Source organism: Carassius auratus, unplaced genomic scaffold (genome assembly GCF_003368295.1).
Source record: "Carassius auratus strain Wakin unplaced genomic scaffold, ASM336829v1 scaf_tig00017697, whole genome shotgun sequence".
In the NCBI taxonomy this organism is placed as follows: domain Eukaryota; kingdom Metazoa; phylum Chordata; class Actinopteri; order Cypriniformes; family Cyprinidae; genus Carassius; species Carassius auratus.
In genome coordinates, this window is record NW_020524805.1 from 13,935 (window position 1) to 37,912 (window position 23,978).

A 23,978-nucleotide genomic window follows, 5' to 3' on the forward strand; every position below is an offset into this window, starting at 1 on the left:
AATTTGCAAGTGTGTCTAATGAATGGGTTGTTAACTACTTTTGTAATACAAGTCAATGGGATTAACAGCGCCTTATCTAGAGGTATTTCCCCTACATAATATCTTTGGATTTGTATCCATGCAGGTGGCAAAGTACTGTTCATCTGCCAAAACCATAACGCTCTCATTTGTGCTGCCCAATAATAAAACAGAAAATCTGGAAGTTGTAATCCACCTTTTATAAATGTAATTTGTAATGTTTTAAGTTTATTTGAGTGGATCTTTGATTGCAAAAAATGCTGTCATTGTATGCAGCTCACTAGGTTTTTATACACAGCCAATCTCTTATGACTCTGCTATGTTCTGATAAGGCCTCTGTAGAATTCATACAGCAGTATGAAAATGAGGCTTTAATGAAGTCTGAACATCTAAGAAACAGCTGCTTTGAATTAAAACTAAAACCAACATATAAAATATTCTGCCACATGCTTTTATCATCGCCCAGAAATGAAGATTCCCTACAGGGAAAATGTATCTGTGTTACATGAAGATGAGTGAAGCTATTTCACCGTCCTGATTAATTCAGTTGTTTGTAGGAACTTGTTTAAAAATAAAGATGTTCTTATAGATATTAAACTATTCTTTCTTTAAAATAACAATTATGTATGGAGCCCCATACACATGGCATGTAGGAAAAAATAGTAGGCTAAATTGTGTGCCCGATTTACTATTTTGTTCCCTCAATTTATAAACCGTACACATAATTTACTAATTCTTTCCTTCGATTTGCTAAATCATGCAAACGATTTATAAATTGAGAGAACGAACTAGTAAATTGTGTGCATGATTTAGAAAATCAAGGGAACAATTCATTAAATCGAGGGAATGAAATAGTAATCGTGTGCTTGTTTTAGTACATCGAGGGAATTAATTAGTAAAACATGCACACAATTTATTTATTCTTGGATGTCATGTGCCGGGATGACAACTTGAGTCATTTTAATTCATTTTCGTATTTAAATGAAGTCTCTGAGTGTCAGAGCAGCTTCAGAAAATCACTGTCTGCATGTCTTCAGCTGTAAGATCTCTTTCTTTGTGTTATTGGAGAACAGAGCTTGTGAAAATCAGGCTGTGAATCTGGAGAAGAAGCTGCATGCCAACCATCCTGGGGGATGGTGCATTATGAGATTTGGAGTAAATAAACTCCTTTGTTTTGTCAGTTCACACATATATACTGGAGAAATTGAGCAAAGAAGAGCAAAGCTGCAGTCTTAACACATTTAAGTTAAACAATGAGCTGCAGAGTAACTTGCTATTCCATTGTGCACAAAGATGTAGACAGAAATCTCTTTGTGCCAAAACGATGCAAATATTTGCAGAAATTCTGCTTCATATTTTTAACGACCTCTGATAAAGTCTTAAACCTGAGAAAGAGCAAAAAGCACTTTTCAGAAAGGCATGATATATTGACACTAGGGATTTGCCGGTATCACATTTTCACGTTGTGATTAATTGCTAATGCTTTTATCACAGTATACAGTATTATCACGGTATTGAAATTTAGTTAAAAAAAAAATTAGGTCATAATATAATAGTGTTAATAACTTTTTTCTTATAACAAAAAAAACCCTGAACATTTAAATACAATAAAGCAATACAGAAAAATATATACGTTGAAAAGTTTTACACAGGTTAAAGAGCAAAAGAACTATAAAGATAAATAGGTTTCACTTTACAATAAGACCTCATTAGTTAACCTTAGTCATTTGCTACAGAAATTATTAATCTTTGTTTAAAAAATACAAGTCTTAGTTTGTTAGCTCATTAAATAACACAGTTGCAACTTTTGTTTTTAACAACTTATTAAATATTGGAATACCTAAGATGAATAAATGTTCAGAAGAATTTGGCAGTTTGTTAACTAATGAAATAACTAATGAAGCCCTAATGTAAAGTGTGAATGAACAATAAAGAAACAAAGCACTTTCAAACAATATCTAGGGCATGTTGTAAACCAGATTAAAATGTTTGAAAATAAATAGCCTATTAAGTCTAAATATTTATGTATTTGGTGCTGTGATGAACACCATAGTGAATACACAAATCTGAATGGCTATTTTAGAATTATTTAAATACTTTTTATAAAGTAGAGCAGCTGCTTTATTTATGGGGTTTCCAGGGTAACGGCTACATTTTCTGCAGGTTAGCGCCATCTGCTGTCAGAGAGTGAATGTGCTTTCATCCAGCGTGTCTATCACAAGTTCCCCCATGTGCTCATGCATGCTTGTTTACATCAGAGTGCACACAGGTCTTTCAAGCAGCAAACAGCAGTACAACAGCATTTTGACCAGCTGATGGGAAAAGTATTCTTAAAATGCATTCCAAATTCTGAATAATTTGTAATATATAATTGTTCATGGTATTTAGAATTACACACAATAACAATATCATGCATATTCATTACCGTGATATATTGCATAATCGAATACCAGCACATGTCTAATTGACACACAAAAACACAAGAAGTTAATGTAAAAGAAAACACTTTTCATAATTCTTGTGAATAGGGAGGGTTGCTTTGATCAGGATTTTTGAGGCCGATCTCCGATCACAGAAAGCAGTATCTGCCGATCTGATCACCTATACCAATCTTTTTAAAGCCTTATTAAAGAATAAAGAATTATTTATAGTGATGATCCAAACAAGATTAAATATTTATTACAATCTATCCTGCGGTTCTTAAAGAACTTTAATTGAGAACTTTAAAATTATTGCATTATCTATCTAAAAGTACTCTTTCCCTTTAAACCTAGCCAAAAAACCATAGCTTATGTGTTGGCTGTGAAACACACTAGACTTTAATTTTATGCATTTATGGTGTAATTACTAAATTTTTGTGTCAATGCATCTTCATATTTACTACAAACAATGTGCTGTTACTTTAATTTAGCTTGTGCAGTGCAGCAAAAAATAGTCTCTGCACTGCTGCAGATGCGCCACTCCTAAACGCACTGCCAGACCACAACCGCGTGCAGTGTGAACGCTTTATCCATTAACATGAGCATGGAAAAAATATGTACCACATACGCACTGCAAATGGAGTAATGTGAACCTGGCATTATTATGTGTGTGTGCTGCACAGGTGTGCATGTGCACACAGTCTTCAGGAAAGTGCCACGAGAGTTGAATGGTTAAAACACTGACAAGAATTAAAAAGAAAAAATGCAATTTATAAACTTTAGTTACGATGCAACACTGCCTTGATAGTGTAACTGATATTTGCTATGTTGACTGTGCAGCATGTAGCTCGATTATAGTGCAGACATAATGTTATTTGAAGTCATTTGCATTTTGAGAGAGAAAGAGTTGATTAACTGTTTGTGAAATTGTCTCATCTAGAAACTTCATTCATTTCAAATTACTTAATCAGTTATTTAATGAAGACATCAGGGCTCCAGACTGCGACCAAATGGTCGCATTTTGCGACCAAATTTTGAGAGTGTGCGACTGAATTTTACATCCAGTCGCACATGTGCGACCAGTAGATTTGCACACGCACGCACGCAAACACACACACACACTTGCACACACTCGCGTCTCATTGAGTGATGCCTGTCTGTGAGGCGGCAAATGCGTGTGAGAAGAATAGTGAATGGCCACTGTAAGTGGCTAAAATGTGTGGAGGGGGAGGGGCCTAGAGATAATTGAGCGGGGGTAAACATCTGTGGGAAGGAAACCGAGACAAATATCATCACAACCTGATATGTGCGTGCGTCTGAGCTATGAGCAAGCGAAGTATTGATTCGTTCTTCCGACCTGCGGCTAGTGTACCAGTGCCAGAGCCTAGTGTCACCGTCAGATGATGATTCAGAGTCAGAGGTTGGTGTGGCTAAAAAAGTCCGCACCAGGGCCGGCCCGTGGTATAGGCAAATGCTAAGGGCGCCACTCATCCATAGGGGTGCCAGAATGAGTGAACGAGTGATTTTTTTTTTTTTTTTTTTTTTTTTTTTACATATTTTTTTTATAATAGGCTACTATTTAAAAACCATTAATTCAAAACACTTCCAAATAAAGCAAAAAAAAAAAAAAAAATCCGTCTCTTCAATCTTCCCCCGCCCATCGAGTGCTTGAAGTGTGTCAGAAACAGAGTGCGCGCACGATCAGTTGTTGGTAATTTGTTGTGTAGCGTGCCCGACGCCGCATCCAATGTATACAGCACTGCTTTTGTTAACACACAGCTCGTAGAAACGGGCCTGGCAGCTCGCGCCAGTTCTAGACACGGTGAAAGTTTCCTGATTGTGACGGAAGGCCGAATTTACATGACACATTATAAATGAGCATAGTCTGCGATAGATACAGTGCCAAAAAGAAGAGAAGAGGATAAAGACAGAGGTAAAGAGATGTAGTGAAATAGCAATTTATTGCATAGGAGTAAGAAGATACTATAATTTCATGGCAGTTATTTTTACCTTAAACTTAATGTTAGCAGTTGTTCTGAGATCTGAGTCCCCAGACTGTGATTTTGTACAATCAGTTTTAAGACGCATTTTTTATTATCACTTTTTGTTTTGTTTTTTATTTTTTTTTTTACTCTACAGTTGTGCAGTTTTGGGGGGATACAGTACAGGCCAAAAGTTTGGAAACATTACTATTTTTAATGTTTTTGAAAGAAGTTTCTTCTGCTCATCAAGCCTGCATTTATTTGATCAAAAATACAGAAAAAATGTAATATTGTGTTATATTATTACAACTTAAAATAATTTGTTTTCAATTTATTATACTTTAAATTATCATTTATTTCTGTGATGCAAAGCTGAATTTTCAGCATCATTACTCCATTCTTCAGTGTCACATGTGACATCCAGTCTATCACATGATCCTTTAGAAATCATTCTAATATGATGATTTATTATGAGTGTTGGAAACAGTTCTGCTGTAATGTGTGTGTGTGTGTGTGTGTGTGTGTGTGTGTGTGTGTGTGTGTGTGTGTGTATATATATATATATATATATATATATATATATATATATATATATATATGCATGAGGCGCCAGGTAAAATCTTGCAAATTGGTCAGGGCCGGCCCTGGTCCACACTCACCATTTTCGAGAAGACTGGCTGTAAGAATTCAGATGGCTGAGGTACTATAATTATTAGAACTACTTTTCACCAAATACAAAAGCCAGCTCGACCTTCAAAGGAAGAATGGCTTAAAACTTAACGAAACATACAACAACGATAAAGCATGCACACAAACTTTTTTACTATGCACATTTTTTATTCTGAGTGTATGGAATTTTGTTTACTATTTGTACTGTCATGACAGCGATGGTGCTGTCAGTTTACCTTGTTGCATCTTCAAAAGTGCAGAATAAAATGTGACACTGAATTTGAAACGGCACATTGTAATTTCTGCATCTATTATTAAAGTATTTATTAGTAATACAGTGGAAATTAGTAGATTTGGTTAGCATGTTGATTTACGGTGTGCGCCCCTAAATTTTCTGGTTGTGCCCCTAAAATTTTCAGTTGGGGGCCACTGTGCTCCTAGTGTAAAAAGTCAGTCTGGAGCCCTGGACATATGAATTGTACCTCACCTAAAGTATTAATTATTTTACCTGCATCAGACAGAGACTGAGACATTGCCACTGCATGTCGAGCCAAACCTCTCAAGTCAGCGTCATCAGCTTGAGAACAGTTTTATGAGATTGGCCTTTTAAGAGACCGCTGATCAATCATCCCAAAGCGATTATTGGCCAATTGTGATCAGTAGCCGATCAGTGGAAGCACCCCTACTTGTGAAAGGGGTCCATAAAATGCATTTTTTCTTTTGTTTTGACCGATCTTGCCGCAAGAAAAAAATATTTTATTGTGAATGAGTAATACATGAATGCTTCGTTTTAATTTATTTGTTTATTTTTTCTCAACACCTTGTAATTTTTAATGACGATGTCATAACTCGATCTTCCAACTGACCTTTCTCTGCTGACATATGCTGGATATCAAGTTAAACTCCATTAAGCTTCTGAAGTGTATTACATATTTGTTATATCTGCTGTTTTCACGTGTTCATCTCAGGCAGTCCGACGACCAAGCAGAGCAGCACAGCCCATGGTCCCCGATCGCCTGCTTCTAAAGTTCACACCAGCAGCTTCATGTCCTCTGGGGTCAAGGTGAGATTGACTCTCTCGGTGAATGGATTTATTCAGTGCAACTCACATTTGATTGAAGTTTGGGGTCTTAGTGCTGGTGTCCGGCTCTGTGTTCAGGACTTGTGCAGAAGAATTTACCTTCTGGTAAATGCGCTTTGCCTCCTTTTAGCAGTCTTTTTGATTTAATACCATGCATTAAAGTGGTGAGCATCTCACTCTTGTTCCTACAAGGCACCTGAAGTAAAGGGTCAGTGGATGAGAATAGAATATCAGTAGAAATTATGTGGGTATTGTGAGTGAAATCAGATTATAAAATACAGATGTAGGCTATTGTAAACAATGTGGAACAATTAATTCCCCTTCAAGCAGATTAGCATGATGAATCAGTACATATTTCTGAGAGGAAGGCACCCCTAAATGGAGATTAATTTCTCTGTCATTGTTCTTTAGAGCTATTAATATGGGTTCTGCTGTTCTTTACATTCATACCAAAGCAGTAATTGGTTGTCTGTCCCTCTGTTGAACTGAGGAAAAACTGACTCAAATTAGGTGATGATCTCTCTCTCTGTCGTTCTATCTGGGTTATTCTCTGAGGGTGTTTCAATGTTTTCTGGACACTGTGGGCTAAATTAACACCGGTAGTTATTAATAGTTACTGTCAGGCAGTGCAGTAAGAGGTCTGCAGCAGCTGTGCATGTGTGAAGGTGTAAAAATGGGACATCTATCTGTGGCGTGATCCTGCTGCTTTTGCACAAGCTGTGCAGAGGACTGAAGTATTCCCAGAGCACAAACAAACACACACACACACACACTCATACGTAAACATGCAGTGGGAATGGTCCACAGATGTTTCTTCAGAATAGTCAAAAATAATTTGAGCTTGTGTTTGGGGTCAGTAAGATTTTTTTTATGTTTTTGATAAAATCATCTTTTGCTGACCAAGCCCACATTTACAGTATTTGCTCAATACATTGATATTGTGAATTATTATTTAGATAAAACATTTTGTAGACTGGTACGCCCCCCCCCCAGGGATTCTATGATGAATAGAATTGTCAAAAGAACATAATTTATTTAAAATGTTCTATAGAAAAAAACTCTATAAATGTCTTTACTGTCAGTTTTGTTCAATTTAATGCTTCCTTGCTGAATAAAAGTAAATTAATTTCTTTTAAAAATATTTTTGGATGGTACTGTACATAATCTCAAAAACTTTTGTCTGAATACTTAAAAGTTTAATACAGTGTTGTTTAAAAGAATGAACAGTGTAGCTAATATCGAAGACAGAGGGTGGAAACTTTCAAAAAGTAATTAAAAAAAAAGATAAGAAATTAAAAGTAAGTTTTGCATTTTAGAGTTTAGTTCAGGGTTACAGTGTGTGTGAGTTTTTACTGTTGTTTGTATGAGAAATATGACAGTGATGTTGAGATTATGTGCGTTTTGTATGATGGACTTTGCATTGGTTTACATTTTAGATGTGTGCTACTGGCTGGAGAGGTGAATCTCAACTCAAGTTCACGGAGTTCATCTCAATGTTCAGCCTCTCACTCAGAGAAGCATATGTTTTTCCTACCCAAGGGAATGTGTGATTCACTATATTAACTTCAGATTGGATCACACGCCCAATATCTCTGCAAAATATCTTGGTTGAAATTGAATCGTGAATCAAACTGATGGCTTTTCAGTGCACATCTCGCTGTAATATGACAAGCACAGAGTAATAAAAATTCTCCCTCTGTCTGTCTGTCTGTTTAAAGGTTATAATCAAGCAAGAACCAGGAGAGGTGTCCACCCAGCCGTCACCACAGCAACAGGTCATCTCCACAGCAGCTTCCCAGCAGCAACAACAGTATGTGACAGTGAAGGGAGGTCACGTGATAGCCATGTCGCCGCAAAAACAGAGTGGGGCAGGGACTGGAGGTGCCACACCCAGCAAGGTTTTTATGAATGCTCTTTTGTTTAGTTTTTTTGGTTTACCACTGCGATAATGTTTAATGTTTTTGACTGTTTATATTCTATATTTGTTTGACTCTTTCAAGGAAAACGCTACTGTTTTTCCGTATTTCACTATGTTCTTCCCTCAACTTAGACGAGTTGATGCATACCTCTCCTGTATCAGTGTGTGTACTTAATCGCTGCAGCGTGCAGCACCACTATGTTAGTGTTTGACTTAGCACCATTCATTCCTTAGGATCCAAACAGGGATGAATTTAGAAGCCACCAAACACTTCCATGTTTTCCCTATTTACATGAGTAGTTACACAAGTAAGTATGGTGGCACAAAATAAAACATGTTGATTTTGTAAACGGATAAAAAATTATAAATATAATGTATGGCGGAAGAGCACTTCTCAGCACTTCGACCTCGGCGCAATAATATCATCACTCCTGAAAACTCCCTCTCCCTTTCCCTCTCCCTGCACACCTGCTCTATTGGTAGTAGTTTGGGGGAGTTTTCAGGAGTGATGATCTAATTTTGCCGAGGTCGAAGTGGTGCTAAGCTAAAAATGCTGACATTTTGGCACCGTGTGCTACAGCGATTAAGTGCCCACACTACACTAGAGCGGTACATATCAACTCATCTAAGTTGAGGGAAGAACATAGTGGAATATGGAAAAACGGTGGTGTTTTCCTTTAATCTTAAACTGTTTTCAAACCAAACCCTATTGTTCCATTCTTTGCCTGTTTCAGTACCTTGTGAGCTGCTTACCTAAATATTTGGACATCATAGCTCAATGATTGTTCAGATGCATCTATAATGTCCAAAAAAATATCTAGATAGTTCTATACTTCACTTCTGTATTTCTATAGTTTCATTCCTCAATGCAAGCTGTCCTGTCTGAGAGAGTTTTTGAAACTGGAGTGTGCTGTGGTCATGCGGTCCAAACATAGCTCAGGCCATTGTGTCTCTGTGGACCTCCTACTCTCTACTCCAGCCTTTTTTAGCACCTAAGAGTCAAAGTCACTCGTACATCCTGTTTAAAAACTGTCCATATACAGTATGAAATTCTGTGCAAAAAAGTCTTAACTTTCAAACTCTACATAAGAGTCTTCAGCAAACGTCTTGCATATTTTTCACATTACTCCTTAGAACACTTGGTTTTAAGTGAAGCAATTTTCTTTAGGATCTTTACAAATTTATTTTAAATTATTTTTAAAGACAAAGTTTCTTGATCAAGCGCTAACGTTTTCAGATCTTTGAGGTGTAACCACTAATCAGCATTTCTGCAGCCTGAGCAACATTGAGATGTGAATAACTTTCTCATATTGAAATAAGACTTAATAGATAACACATCTGTTTTGATTATAAAAAAATTATGAGTAGAGAAAAAATTAGTAAATATTGTGTATATATAAAGGACACCAAAAGTGTTACATTTATTGATTTATGTTAGTTCAGTTGTGCAATTTACAAGTATTTTCAGTTGCAGAGTAACTGTGTGTGTGTGTGTTTTTGTAGGTTTTGGGGATTCCACTGGGCTCCGCTGTCAAACAGGTCTCTGTGAGCAGCGGGCAGATCTTGGTCGCTAAGTCCAGCCCCTCTATGTCCAAGGTGGGGGGCCCAAAGCAAGTGGTAGCACAGGGTGTCGCTAAAGCAATCGTCAGTGGAGGAGGCAGCGGTGCAAGCGGCATCACGGGACAGCAGGTGCATGCCGTTACCAAGGCAGCAAGTGGGTCTGGAGGAAGTGGAAAGAGTGGAGGTTGGTGTACACATTTTTTCGTGATCATCATGCCATAAGGTGACCCAGATAATTGATGTGATCTTGTGTGTTTTCTTTGAGATAACTAAGGGTAACGTGGAAACGTGACAAGTTGTCAGCATCAGGTTTTCTATCCTCATTGAAAGCTAAATAAATTGACAGCCTCAACCAATTAGAACTTGATGTTTAATATGCAGCTATGTGGGATGAAATTTTGGTCCAATAAATGTGAATAAAGCGTTTTTGATTGTGGTTTGGGAGGTGCTTGTTTGTGTAAATGCAAAGATGTGTATCTGAATCTTGAAATAAAAGTGTGCATGTGTTCATTTTTAGAAGGTGAGGTTCGAGAAGCATTTGTCTTGCCAGGGAAGTTAATTAAGATGTTCAGAACAGTGTGTGTGTGTGTGTGTGGGTGAAGGAACAAGACTGTACATTTGTTTGCATGTTTGGAGAAGTGTTTGTCAGGCTGATCAGCAAATGTTGTGCAGAGAGGGAAATTTCACAGGGCTAAACTAAGTGTGTGTGGCTGTACCGCAATGCTGACTAAACCATTAGGAAACACCATTATTCAGTCAGACACTTGTATCTCCCTGCCACCACAGGGGGAAACAGGGTTTAGTTTGATTAATTTTAAAAACACCTATATGTGGATGCATATAGACACCTTGTTAGTGGTATAAGAAATAGATTTAAGCTGTATTGCTGAATTTTTTTTTTTTTTATAGGTTCCATGTTTTTGCATCATATGAGTCAACTTATAATATCAGTTTAGATTACACCAAAATGAAGCTGTGTACACATTTATTGTTTTTATAAAAAGTAATATTGTATTGCAAATTTTCACGTTTGAGTGAGTGTTTTCTATTTTAATAAATTTTAAAATATTATAGGTATCAGGGTATCAGTTTAGTGCTTCCCTGATAAATAAAGGATTAAATTTGTTTGAATGATAGCACATGTACAGTGAAAACATATAGCTGCCATGTGCTGTCAAGGACAAAAACATTCAATGAGGAACTGATCAAGTTCATATTCACTGATAATTTACCTAATCCAAATTCAACCTTTATTCTCTGACACTGTACTATTTCCTGATATATGTTTCTCTTTTGTTTAATTGTTCTTGTTTTTTTTTTTTATAGTTATGGCCACCTTACAACTGCCAGCAAATAACCTGGCAAACCTGGCTAATCTGCCTCCGGGTACCAAACTCTACCTGACCACCAACAGCAAGAACCCATCGGGCAAAGGCAAACTGCTGCTGATCCCACAGGGAGCCATTCTGAGAGCCTCAAACAGTGCAGGTCAGACACATATGTGTTATGAATTTGGGAACATTGTCATTGTCACTTTCTGTATTCAGATAAATATCTAACTATCTTGTTCTCTCTCTGTAGGCCAGCAGTCTCAGAGTTCTGGTTCTGGAGGGTCACATTCCTCCAGTGGGTCCTCAGGGTCTGGCAGCCTGCCTTCCAACTTATCCTACACTTCTTACATCCTCAAACAGACTCCTCAGGTAATAGTCTTTGCTGTAAATAATAATTTATGACATGCACTAACTAGTAGAATTGATCCTGACATACTAGTTGTTTAGTTCAATCTTCTTAATTTTAGTTTGATCGTGTGTACTCTTACTTTGTTAAATAGACTCATTCAGTTACTCTTACATACTATTTGAATGACCTCTGTTTAATATGTTAAAACAATGTCCAGTCAAAGACACATACATCCCAGAAGCCTTTACTGTCAGTTTGGGTTATTCTGACAAAGTCACTATTACGTTTTTTCAGGGCACGTTCTTGGTTGGCCAGCCAGGGGGCTCTGGGAAACAGAGCTCTGGTGGTCACGTGCCATCCAGTCCTGCATCCAGTACCCAGCAGGCCATTCGGGTCACAGCCGGACAGAAGGCAGCCATATTGGCTCAGGTGTGTAACAAAGTAAGGATTTAATAACATAAAATCTCTTTTCTTTGATATTCCCCCTCTTATGTTTGAAGTTATATGCATACAGTGATATGTTATTTATTATGTATATATTATTCATTGATATAAAAAAAATTACAATGTTTAATACAATTAGAGAATATTATGTTATAAGAATTTATTGGATTGCACAGGTGTTCAGGTCATGCTGTAGGTTTTATTTTAGGTGCAGATGGAAGATGTTTTGTCTCTATTTTACAGTACCTGACCACTTTTTATTGTATTCAGAATGCAAGCTCACAAGTTTTGTAAAATGGCATTTCTTTTTGCTATGGCGCTGTAGATAACAATGCAGCAGAGATGTATTTATCCACAAATTAATTTATCTTGCTAAAACAATAATAAGTTAGCTTCAATAAAATATAGAAATAAAATGTTAAATCCTGTACTCACTCAAACTCATTGACTCAGAAGGAGTGGGATCAGTTTACCTACTGTAAAAAGCAAAAGTGGTCAGGGGTTCTTCCCTCTTCATCATCGATTTCTTTGCTCTCTCTCCATCTCATTGATTTTGCTTTATCTCTCTCTTTCTTTAACTTGCTGTACTTTCATTAGTGTTACACAATGCCTCTCCTGAAGAGCTCACACTCTCTAGAGCCCTTTCTCTGTGTGTGTATGTGTGTGTCTTCCTTATTATAAGATAAAGGCTAATGAGTATGCCTGCAGCTGACATTTGAGCTGTAATTCAACCTGTAAACACACACACTCATGGGCTTCCTTCCTTCCTTCTCTTTACACCTTTCTTCTTGTTGCTTAATTATCCATATAAATCATACTCTTCATAAAGTGGAGCACATAGGGCACCATTAATTCTGCTCATTAGTTTATTATAATTCTCGTTATACCCCTCAGCACAGGTGAGTTGTAAATCAAATCTCTTCCTCTGGTGTTTACTACAACCTAATGGAAGTTGTTTGCATGCAGTAAGATGACCATACATATTGATCAAGTGCCTGATTTACTTCAGTAATCTGGAAGTCACGGTGTAGTGTTTCTGTTTGATGTAGGGTATTTACTGTGGGCTTAAGAGCAAGAGAGAAACATCTTTAGAAGGAAAGATATGCGAGAATGAGTGTGAAAAACAAGTTAAAGCTTGCACAACTGCTTATTCTATTATTTATGTAAGGGAGATACTTGCAGTCTTTTTCTCACTCTCTTTTCAAGTCCAGTGAAGCTGTATTGACATGAATATTAAAGTCTGTTATTGCCGAAACCACTGTTAAAAAGAGACTAGGAGAATCTCATTGTAGATTGTGTTGTTCAATAGAATATTCCTTATTTACTAGAGCTACAAACTAACATTTGAGGGCAGTGGCACCAGCACCACTAGGTTCTCTAGATGGTGGCGCCAGAAGCAGATTTGGTAGTTTTATTTACTTTACTATAGTAATTTACTATAAATTACTATTGTTTTGCATTAATAAGTGCAGTTACTAATAATATTTTATGTTCATTTCTTGTTTATTTTTCTTTTATTTACTGTTTATACTTTATACAGATTTGACAGTAAAGCACTAAGCTCGAGTTAAGATGCATAGAAATTAACTTTTTTAACAGTAACAGGTTTTTAGACAAAATTTATATATTCCACTCTTAAATGTACCATAACTTTTCTAGCATATGGAACTGACCAACTTGAGTGATTATGTGTGATTTTTTTGTAGCAAATTGAAGAAAGTTACAACATACACAAAAAAATTCAAAATTCTGACAAAATCTGATTTCTTCATTTTATATTTTATCATAACAGTGATTTTATAGTTTCAAAATATAGAGAAAATGTAGAAATTAATGAATAATAAGCCAATAGGTGATCCTCTGCTGCTGTCTACTGGTTTTAAATGTGATTTTATGTATTTTATACATTTTACACAAGTGTTTGTTTACCACAAAGTATATTTTGTTCATCCCATTAAAAATAACATTCAAACTGGATCATCTTATAGCTTTAAAGTCCTGGAAATAGATGTGTGAAATGCTTGAAAGTCATTGAAAAGTGCTTGAATTTCTCTCATGAAAGATTGTACAAACCCTGAAATTGTTTATATAATGCATTTGACTATTTCTACAACAACACCATGGTTACAGTTAGCATTAGCATTTGAATGATTCCAAAGTCCTTTTAGGCAAGTCGTGCCACTCGGCCGCCATCTTGGCAATGCCTCTAGGCAGCTATTTCAGACTAACAAGACCAGGCTCCTATATCTAAATGAATGGGCACTTTCACTGGTCACCGAGACATAAAAACTGCATGTATAGAAACAGCAATAAAATATGATAAAAATCGCTGAAAAAGTTTGATGACTTTGCCGCACAGGTTATACTTTTACTACGCATGCGCAAGGGTTCCTCAACTGTGCGCACACGTCAGTGGAACCAGACGATAGGCTTAAATGTTTCCCGACTTGACTGTTAAAAGCAGATAATTGGCTTTCCAGCTGGAGGGGCGGGACATGTGAATACAACCGCCATCTTTGCCGTTACGGGTTTTCCTTATATAGTTGTATTGAAGATTGAGGAAGTGGCATGTCTCTTATAAATTGTCTCTGATGATTCTCACTAGACCTCGCAGTAACCTTATCATTGTGCTGCGAATTCAGATGCTTCTCACTGAATCTCGCAGCACTGTTGCATCTGTGCAGTAACAGTGTCGCGAAATCAACTTTGTCTCCAGAGTAAAGATGTTCTGAGCTCGGAAGTTTGTTTGGATACGGTTCGAGCTGATTAACGGTCTGCGCTGTGCAGTTGAAATGTAGCATGGTTTAGTTTGGCTTTTGTTTTGTTTGCCATTTGATGTTTCTCAAATGCAACAGAAATGGCAGAGCTTATGAGTTGGGCAACGTCGCAGTCTGGAGCCCTGTTTACATTTTGGAGTGATAGTAAGGCTTACAGTTTCATTTATCGCTAAAAAAACCAGAGCCTTTGGTAGGAATAACATATGTCTTAGATTGCTGGGTTTAAGTTTTTCAACTTCTTTCTTTAAATGTTTGATTGACAGGTGGTGGGTGGGTCTCAAGGTTCTCAGGTGAAGCTGTCAGATGGTTCAGTGAAGATGGTAACAGCTGGTGCAGCAAGTCACCTGAATAAACCTGGCACAACAACCCTGAGAATGACTGGAGGCGTCATCACTGCCACAAGCTCCACCCCATCCACACCCAGTGCCACACTCACCTCTCAACAGGTAGGAGATTTCGGATCAAGAAGTGTAGATCCTTCCCTACGAAAATCTTATTGGACTAAAATCACATTCCATGATTAGATCATTCTGTAGCTTTGACCTACAGCTTTCAACTAAGATGAAAAATGTTCATGCTGGAAACTCATTGTGTTGTGCCTCCATCACAAAGCTGATATATTGAAGTCACTTTGTCCATTTATAGCCCCTCTAATGATTTTCCCCGTACAGTCAGCAGAAGCCGCTGGAGGATCGTCCTCTCAGCCATTCCCTCAAACGGCAAAAGCACCACCGCAGCATTCTGTGCTTGTAGCTGCCAGTCAAGCTGCGGTGATCAGTGCGGCCAAGAGTGCCAGCTCTGCCACCAACACAGCAAAGAGTTCTGCCTCTGTTGTCACAGTCGCAAAGAGCGTCAACATGCCTCTCATTAGTCTGTCGAAGGGGGTGGGGTCGTCTGTTGTGGGCGGAGCCAAAAGCTCCAGCCCATCACTGGTCACTGCAGCGTCACTGATAAGTGGAGGGACGGTCAGCGGGAAAACTACTGCCACTATCTCAGGTAACCAGTCGTCTTTTGTCTAGAGCTGCCCCCTTGTTTAAAAAAAAAATGAGCACACCTTTCGCGGGCCCGTACCACCTGGAATTTCACCGATTTTCCAATTGGTTCAAGTTAGTCATGCAAACTTGCCATATTGATAAACAGAAAGCTGCTTGGTTTTAAAGTGACTTCTTCTGTGTGAGCATTGCTTCATACATCACTAAACTATCGACAGTAGACAGTGGCCTGTGAAATTTCACTGAAAAAAATCTAAAGCTAAAACAGCTAAAGCTCTCCCAGACTCTTACATTGGATTACATTACTCTTAAATTGGAACACAAATGTCTTTTCTCCATCTGTTGGCTAAATTGCCTCTGTCCATTAGTTTCAAGAGTGAATTAAATCTTTATCAACACTTAATTAGGGGTGGGTGATATGTCAAAGTCTTATAACATCAGATTTCACAGTAACGATTGCAATATGTGAAATGAAAAATGGTTTATATGTTAAATAACCATGTTACATTGCACATTTTGGATAATTCAAGCCATCTACCCCTACTTGCATTGCTTGAAATGCTTTCTTTTTTAGGTTCACGTCACCATGATTCTCTTCATTCACAGGTATGTTAAAGTTGCATCCAGCTCAGTCCAGTTCCCAGCAGACGGTTCTCACCATCCCAGCCAATCAGCTGAAGCAACTCAGCGTGGGCAGTGCTTCCTCAGGGCTGCAGACCATCTTGATGCCTGTCGGCAAAGGTATCAGCACCCCGTTTCTCTGATACCCACACAGCCTGACTCACACTCCTGATTTCTAGTGTCCTGAAGGCTTTGAGTCTGTGTAATATTGTCAAGTTAGACTATTTTCAGCTTCATGTTCTAGTTAACTGCTCCATTCCAAAACCTGGAGAGGTGCATTGTGGTTTGAGATTTTGGATGACAACCAAAAGATTGCAGGTTCGGGTCCCTACAAGTGGTGATTTATAATTCAGCACCATTTTGATCTAAAGCAAGGAACTCTTGTGTGTCATGTTGGGCTGTGTTGGGTTGTTAAGGAGTTTTAATTCTGCCAGCCTTCATGGACTGACTTTTTTTTTGTCAGCTGTGTTGAGCCTGCCAGATTGTATTTATCAGAGATGTTTGTTTTTGTTCAGCATTCATCAATGATGACAGTAATGGGTGAACGGTGCTCCAGAGACACTCTCCTGTCAGATACAGTTTTGATTTTCTCATTTTGTGTTCTCTTTACCTGGTTGCTATCTTTGTTTTAGATTGATCTGTGCAGCACCATGGTAGCAAAGGCTGCCTCAGTTTAGTTTTTGTTGAATGAGTGCAGTCCTTGAACATCAGAGCAGTGAGACAGACCATTTCCTGTAACAGTATTCAAGCTGTTGTCATAGTGATAGAGATGGATGGACGTATGGAAGAAAGTAATTGTGAGATTACATGATTCAGTAATTGAGAAATGGAAGGCCTGAGTGCTCTTAACATTTATGAGAAACAACAGGAACTACATGACTCAGAACATAAACACTTTAATGCTACCTTAGTCATGGCTTAAAGAATATTTGTACTAAATTAGCACAATGGGTGGGCAGTATGCAAAAATGTTATTCATAATATAACCAATACTTATTTTTGTTATTTTATCTTTATTACAATGCCAATAATTTATCTCGCTCTATTTAGGTTTCAAGTAATACTATAGAAATTGAATACTAGTATAGAGTATAGAATATTGAATACTCAAATGTAAAATTAAAACATTCTTGTTTTTGGATGTAGTAGTTACTGTAGTACTTTACCTTGCTCACACACTCTTATTATTTAAGCACATTGTGAAGGGTCTGATTTTCTATGATCAGAAGAACATGAAGCAATTTTTGTAGCATTTGTAGCAATTAAAGTCAACCTAAAACAATCTTTGTACTAATGGCTTCTTTAGAGGACCTCATATTTACATCAATACTGGACACTTTGTATTATGGCTTGTATAATAATGTTCCATAAATAATATATAAGTCAGAGTTAATTTACCCTTGTGCCTCATTCGGGACGATCCAGAAAAGATTTTCACTTCAGGTCTAGCAGTACCCTAGAGGATGCTATTTATGTATATTTAGCAGTAAATTAGTATTGGTCCTAAATAAATTGTAATTGTGTATCTTGACCATACAATTAGGCTTGTATATTTTGTGAAGAATAACAATGCTTGCCAGAAAATAGGCGTCAGGCTTGCACTTACATTCATTCTCTGCAGCAGTCATGCATTGTGTCTTTAATAAATGAAAAAATATATTTAAAAAACTATATATCCAGATACATAATACTACCACTGTAGTATTTTATATAGGCCTATACACTTCCATTCAGAGTTTTGAGGTCGGTAAGATTATTTCATATTTGAACTTCTCATATTCTCCCCAGGGCTTATTTGATCAAAGGTATGAAATATTAAGGGAAACAGGTTAATTTAGCTCAAAGGGAATCATTTACAATTTAATAGGGAGTTTGGAAAGAATCACTGTTTTACGGCTGATCACTGAGTCGGCCATTGATTTACTGAACGAGACATATAACATAAACTCTGCAATGGATATTAAAATCCAAATATAGTGATAACACTATTAATTAGTAAAGTAACAAGATCAGCATTTTAAGACATTAACTTGGCATTTAAACACATTAAGTGTAAAGTGCCTGTGTAAAGAGGTTCCTTTTATTGTTGTCCAAAAGGGGGTTTCCCAAGGTTGCTGATTGGCTGGAAGTTCAATAGTCGTTGAAGTGACGTCTTGGGAAACCAATGATTGGGTGTTGGCTGAAGATGCGGAGTTGTGGGCTCGGTTTAAGTTTTAGACGGGCACTCGAGGTCGAACTCAGAGACACGGTGTTAGGCAAAACTTAACTCAGAACCTGAAACTCTCAACAGAAAATAAAATAAACTGAAGTAAAAGAATAGAAGAAAAGTTTGACTAGACTAGGTGGCGTTTCTTCTCATTGTGGCTAAGTAGCAGCGAGTGTGCAGGCCGAAGCACGCTGGAATGGCACTCAAAGAACACAAAAAACAAAAGCTAAAAGCATGGCTACAAGCCATGACCAAAAAGCTAAAGAGCTAAAAGGCAGGCATGACTAAAGGCAAAAGCAAAGGGATAAAAAGCTAAATTTTATGGTGTCCTGAGTATTTAAACCGGGATGTGGGATACCTCACAAATGGTGTCTTAACCAATTAGATATTGTCTTTGCTTGGTGAGTTGTATATTCCTCATTCCCATCCATAAATCAAATGTTATCTTATCAATCACGTGGTCCGAATTTCTCCTCTCGTGCAGAGTATAATTTTGGACATGATTCCTATAACAAGAATATGATACATTTGACAAATAATTGATTGGCAGGCAAGAAGATTCAAACACACGCATACTAAACATGAATATGAATCATTAAGCTATTCTATAGTTATTAAAAAGACATACACAGTAAGTGATTAGAAACATGATAGTCAAATGTGTGGGTTACATATATGATATAGAGTTAAGCAATGAAGTCAAAGTCCTTTTGAGTTCATTTTGGTGCATCTACATCTGTAGAAGACAGTTTCTGTGCCATTCTTTGACATAAGGACATGTTCTGTGGAGACCAGAGGTTAAAAGGTCCCCTTAAAGGAATTTCAGTCTGGTTCTTTTCTGTAGGTGGGAGGAAGTCAATCCAAAGAGCTTGTGATCCTGATTACTATCATGGATTTACATGTAATGGTCATGCTGTGCATCTCTTTGACCACCAATCTTGATTACTTGCCCCAAATTTGACAATCTCCTTTCCAAATTGGAATTGTCAATAATTGTGCTTTTGTTCTAATGTTGACAGCTGTTCAAGCTGCTGTTTAGTGGACTTGCTTCAGACTCATGGCGCTAGGATTTGATTTCCAACATCCTGTGTCTTGAGCCTTTTTGTGGAATTGCGCTCCTCATGTTTCAACCATGCTCCCAATTGAATCTTTAATTTGTGTGGTTCGCTCTAAAACCCCACAAAATGTTGTGAAATATTATTATGATTTAAATTGTTTTATTTCTGTGATTGCAAAAAAATTTTAGCAGCTATTGTCTTCAGTGTTACTTGATCCTCCAGAAATCTTTCTTCTCTGCTGATGTGGTGCTCAAGAAACATTTATTATTACCTGTGTTAACAACACTTGTGACTTGTGCTGCTTAACAGAAACAGTTATACCTTTTTTCAACATTTCTTATAAATAGAAATTGAAAAGACATTTTTTTTTTAAATGAAAATGTTTGTAATGATATAAATGTCTTTTGTCTTTTTTGATCATGATACAGTCATGCAGTCTGGTGCTAAAGGTGCATCTAGTAGCAACACAACCACAAGTGGAGCTGCTTCCTCAGCATCCACACCTGTACCTCAAGGTGAGACATGCACATGTGTGCGCGTACACACACACATACATTGGATATGATGTCAAGCAGTTATGTGAAAAACCATTCAATCCACTGATTACCACTGTGTTCGTCTCTTTACATAGTTAAAACTGAACCAGGTTTGGTTAGCAGCACCACTTGTACAACTCCAGTACCCCAACCCCAAACATCTGCCCCAGCCTCTTCAGCACCCTCCTCTGGTCCACTGCCGACAACCCCCACACCCACAGACACAGCTGCTAGTATTAAAGTAGAACAAGGCATAGAATCTACAGCACATGACCTTATCAAGTAAGAAGAACACACACTATTGAGTCTCTCATTTCTGATCTGTCTGAATGTCAGTTTTTCCCTAAGGATTCTTTTTCTGCAGAGGGGCATTGACACCCGCAGACATGCACATAGACAATTTAGAATTTTTTAATTGTCGCCACAGTAACATCTAATCTGTAATATTACTGATAAAATTCTCATGACACTTAATTGGGTTAACACTGATGTAATCCTCATGACATTTTAAGTTGGATTTCACCATAAGTAATGACTTGCAGTTTCTTGAGTAAATAGTTAATTCATTGACCAATTCTTAGTGAGTGAGCAAATTTTCTTACCAATTCAGACTCATTACACATAGGGAGTAAAATGCAGTATAAAGATGTATTGTATATTTATTATTTTATCATCAGATTCAATGTAGTCATCTGCAAAAACATAACATAAAACAAAAAATAAATGGAGCACCATTGCTGCTCAATATCAGTGACGCAAATGGAAATTTTATTTTAGTATGTTAGAAGCTTGTAATATTTGGGTAGATATTTAAAAGAAATTGTCAATCTCTCTTAGTTCGCAGCACATAGAGAACATGACACAACTTCTGACGGCCATCGTGAAGAAATTCCCTCTGATTGTTCCTGAGAAAAGTAAGTTTGACACTTTCGAAGACTTTAAAAACACCATGAAATAAGTCAACTATTTTTTTAAATGAAAATTCTAGAGTCAGAGAATGTTGTTTTTGTATTTTTTATTTGAAGTCACTTACGCTCACAGAGGCATTTATTTGTTTTCTGTTTTAATATATTTTAAAATGTATTTTATCCCTGTGATGGCAAAGCTGAATTTCTAGCAGCCACATGTCCAGTCACATGATCCTTCAAAAATCACTCTAATAGGCTGATTTGGTACTGAAGAAACATTTATTATTATCAATTTTGAAACAATTGATTGTCTCCAGTCATTAAGTCTGCATAAAAAGAGTCAATTTACACTAGTCTAAACCAAAGTTGGTGTGTTCTTCACAGATGAGGACTCTCATCCATTCTGTGCCACCTCTGTGGATCAGTACTACTCATGGAACATTGGCAAACGCAGAGCTGCAGAGGTACAGGGTTGCTTGTGTTTCATCTAGTCAGAGTTGCATCTGTAAGCTCTGCTGGATTGTGTTCATTTATTTTGTTTCTTTCTCTCTGTGTAGTTGCAGCGAGCAGTGGCTATGCGCCGTGTATGTTCTGATCTTTTAGAGAGGACCCCTCGGCTTCAGGCCCTCACTCCACCCAGAACTAAAGAGGTGCTCTCCTGGTGCCGTCTTCGTGGTTATACACCCCCTGACCCTGAACCTCAATGTATAGAGGAGGACTCCATCGAGGACATACTCACACAGATCGACAGTGAACCCGGTGAGTGTATAAGTTATGTAATTGGCATACATGCTTGTTTGTGCTTTGAACCCTTGGTTGAAGTTAATTCATCATGGCCTGTGTCTCTCTCAGCTATCCAAAACTTTGAATTGCACAAGACTTGTCACAGACAATGCAGTAGTGTTCGCTCTCTCTCTCTTTCTCTCTCTCTCTTTCTCTCTCTCTCTCTCTATATATATATATCTCACTCCCTGTAGTTCCAGTGATGTTGCATTAGTTTGTATAATGATGAGATGAAAAATATCAATGTTGGGCATGAATTCAACTTGGGCATAAGCAGCTGAAATTGAGCATCACCTCTGCTTCAGTCCCTAAAGAGTTCCTACCTAGAGCATTTTTAATTCATGCAGATTTCATAGATAAGGCTGTACTAGAATCAGGGGCGTAAATGTTCTTCAGGAGTTATGTGTAAGTAGTAATAGCAACTAAATAGAATTCTAATAATAATTATGCAAAATACAAACTATATTATTATTATTATTATTAATAATTATAATAATAATTATGTTTGGAAATTGGAACAAAGCCATAGTGTAGATCAAGATTATTATTAGTTTTTAGTTGGTTTGTGTAGTTCTGCTTCCTGCTTGTGAGGAGTTGTTGCTGTTTTACACTAAGACATGTTTGCTTGTGTGTGTGTCTGTGTGTGTGTGTTTTAGACTGCAGCTCGACTCTGACAGGCTGTGAGGAGTTGTCACAACGTCTGGAGCAACTTCAGAGGATTCTGAAGGCGGAGCCTGACGAGGAGGTAGATGAACTTCTTGACATCATCAGTGTGAAAGACATAGATGCTGCCAAGGTCCAGATCAAACTGGAACAGGAAGAGGCCAAACAGGAACCCAAGTTCTTCTTGGGGCACTGCCCATCAACCCAGTTCATCAGAGACACGACGGAGCAGGTGAGTGAGTCTGAAATGTTTTTTCTGTCTATCAGCAGACTTTTTTGCTGTGTCATAGATGTAATGATATTGTGTGTGTGTTAGATCGGTGTCACACTGCAGCAGGTGGAGGTGGAGAAGAACGTTTTTGCTCCAGTCGTGGAGACCATGATACTTAAGGTAAGCGTTGAATGAGTAATTAGTTTTATTTTTAGAGAGAAAATTTGACTTAATAGGGCTGTTCACATCATGAATGACAGCTAGAAAGTTTTCACACCCTAATGTAAGCCATCTTTATAGTTCATGGTGTGAACAGGCCTTTGCCCTATTTACTAAATTTTAGTTCTATGGTAAATGGTAGCGTCTCCAGCTCTTATCTCATTGGTCTTAAATATCAGTCCACACAGGTGTTTATTAAGCATCAAATATGTTTATTAATTTGTCTTTTTTCATCAGTGAGAAAAATTATATATTTTTTTGTCCTGGGTATGACAGTGTGTTACAATAGTAGATAATGCATTTCGTTGTCTAAAACTCTCCATAGGCTGTGGAGCAGTTTGCCAGTGAGATCCTCAGGGAGTCTTTGGCCAGTGCCCATGGGAAATCCCAACAAAACAGGTCAGTGCATCTGCCAGAATGCCAGTACAAGATTAATCAGGACAGATGGGCAGAACAGCACGATTCAGAGTAAGAGTAGTTTCCAACTCTCTTCTGCTCTTTTCAGATAGTGCTTGCTAAATTACTTCGTGGTCATTTCTGAAGAGCTCTTGAGCATTGAACTTTGTCTAATGTGATTTGATTGTGATTGTGAGAGGAAGTGCTTTATGATAGTATATAATTATCAGAGCACTGAGAATAGCTCATGAAATCTGATTTATTGGAGTGGTAGAGCAGCAGAGCTTGGCCCTGAGAGAGAAGAGATTGGCTCAGTGCTGCTCTACTTACTCAGCACATCTGCTTTCATTCACATGCCTGACACACGCTCACAGATTGAGCAGAATATTTCATCTGCCTTTTATACAGTATTCGGTAACCGCCTTTTATAGAGCACCGCTTAAATGATAATCAGTCAAGCAGGAACTGATCGAAGTCGCATACATTAACAGAAAGCAGCAGTTTGACAAGACTCACAGATCTCTCATTTAATGCTCAAAGGTCAATAACCCCATTATACCAAGATAGCAAATGTACCATGAGATTTCTCTGTCTGTTTCCCATCCTCGTTTCATTCCTCTCTTATTGTCTCCACAGAACTCCGAGAGAGATATCGGCTATGGACGTGCATCAGGCCATTAGCTCTATTCCCACCTGTGATTTTCTGACTAATAGGTAATTTTGCTCATCCTAATTTTAGGCTTTTCAGTCTCTATCATCAGGGTTCCCATGGTCATTGAACAACCTGGAAACATTTGGAAACAATGAAATACAATATTATGAAAATAAATACATTA

The 23,978-nt window shown here is 37.6% G+C and overlaps 1 protein-coding gene across 1 annotated transcript in view; it reads left to right on the forward strand.

The window, feature by feature from the left end:
- LOC113075804 (YEATS domain-containing protein 2-like) overlaps positions 1-23,978 on the forward strand; it is a 38,067-nt gene that overhangs the window by 12,523 nt on the left and 1,566 nt on the right. Inside the window, exons 10-27 of the mRNA XM_026248450.1 lie at positions 6,058-6,152; positions 7,889-8,068; positions 9,592-9,832; positions 10,975-11,136; positions 11,230-11,348; positions 11,623-11,757; positions 14,813-14,995; positions 15,221-15,545; positions 16,148-16,282; positions 19,855-19,941; positions 20,058-20,244; positions 20,800-20,876; positions 21,255-21,334; positions 21,428-21,629; positions 22,310-22,548; positions 22,633-22,707; positions 23,072-23,145; positions 23,779-23,856. Coding sequence (XP_026104235.1) covers positions 6,058-6,152; positions 7,889-8,068; positions 9,592-9,832; positions 10,975-11,136; positions 11,230-11,348; positions 11,623-11,757; positions 14,813-14,995; positions 15,221-15,545; positions 16,148-16,282; positions 19,855-19,941; positions 20,058-20,244; positions 20,800-20,876; positions 21,255-21,334; positions 21,428-21,629; positions 22,310-22,548; positions 22,633-22,707; positions 23,072-23,145; positions 23,779-23,856 — 2,674 coding nt within the window. The remainder of the gene's footprint in view (positions 1-6,057; positions 6,153-7,888; positions 8,069-9,591; positions 9,833-10,974; positions 11,137-11,229; positions 11,349-11,622; positions 11,758-14,812; positions 14,996-15,220; positions 15,546-16,147; positions 16,283-19,854; positions 19,942-20,057; positions 20,245-20,799; positions 20,877-21,254; positions 21,335-21,427; positions 21,630-22,309; positions 22,549-22,632; positions 22,708-23,071; positions 23,146-23,778; positions 23,857-23,978) is intronic.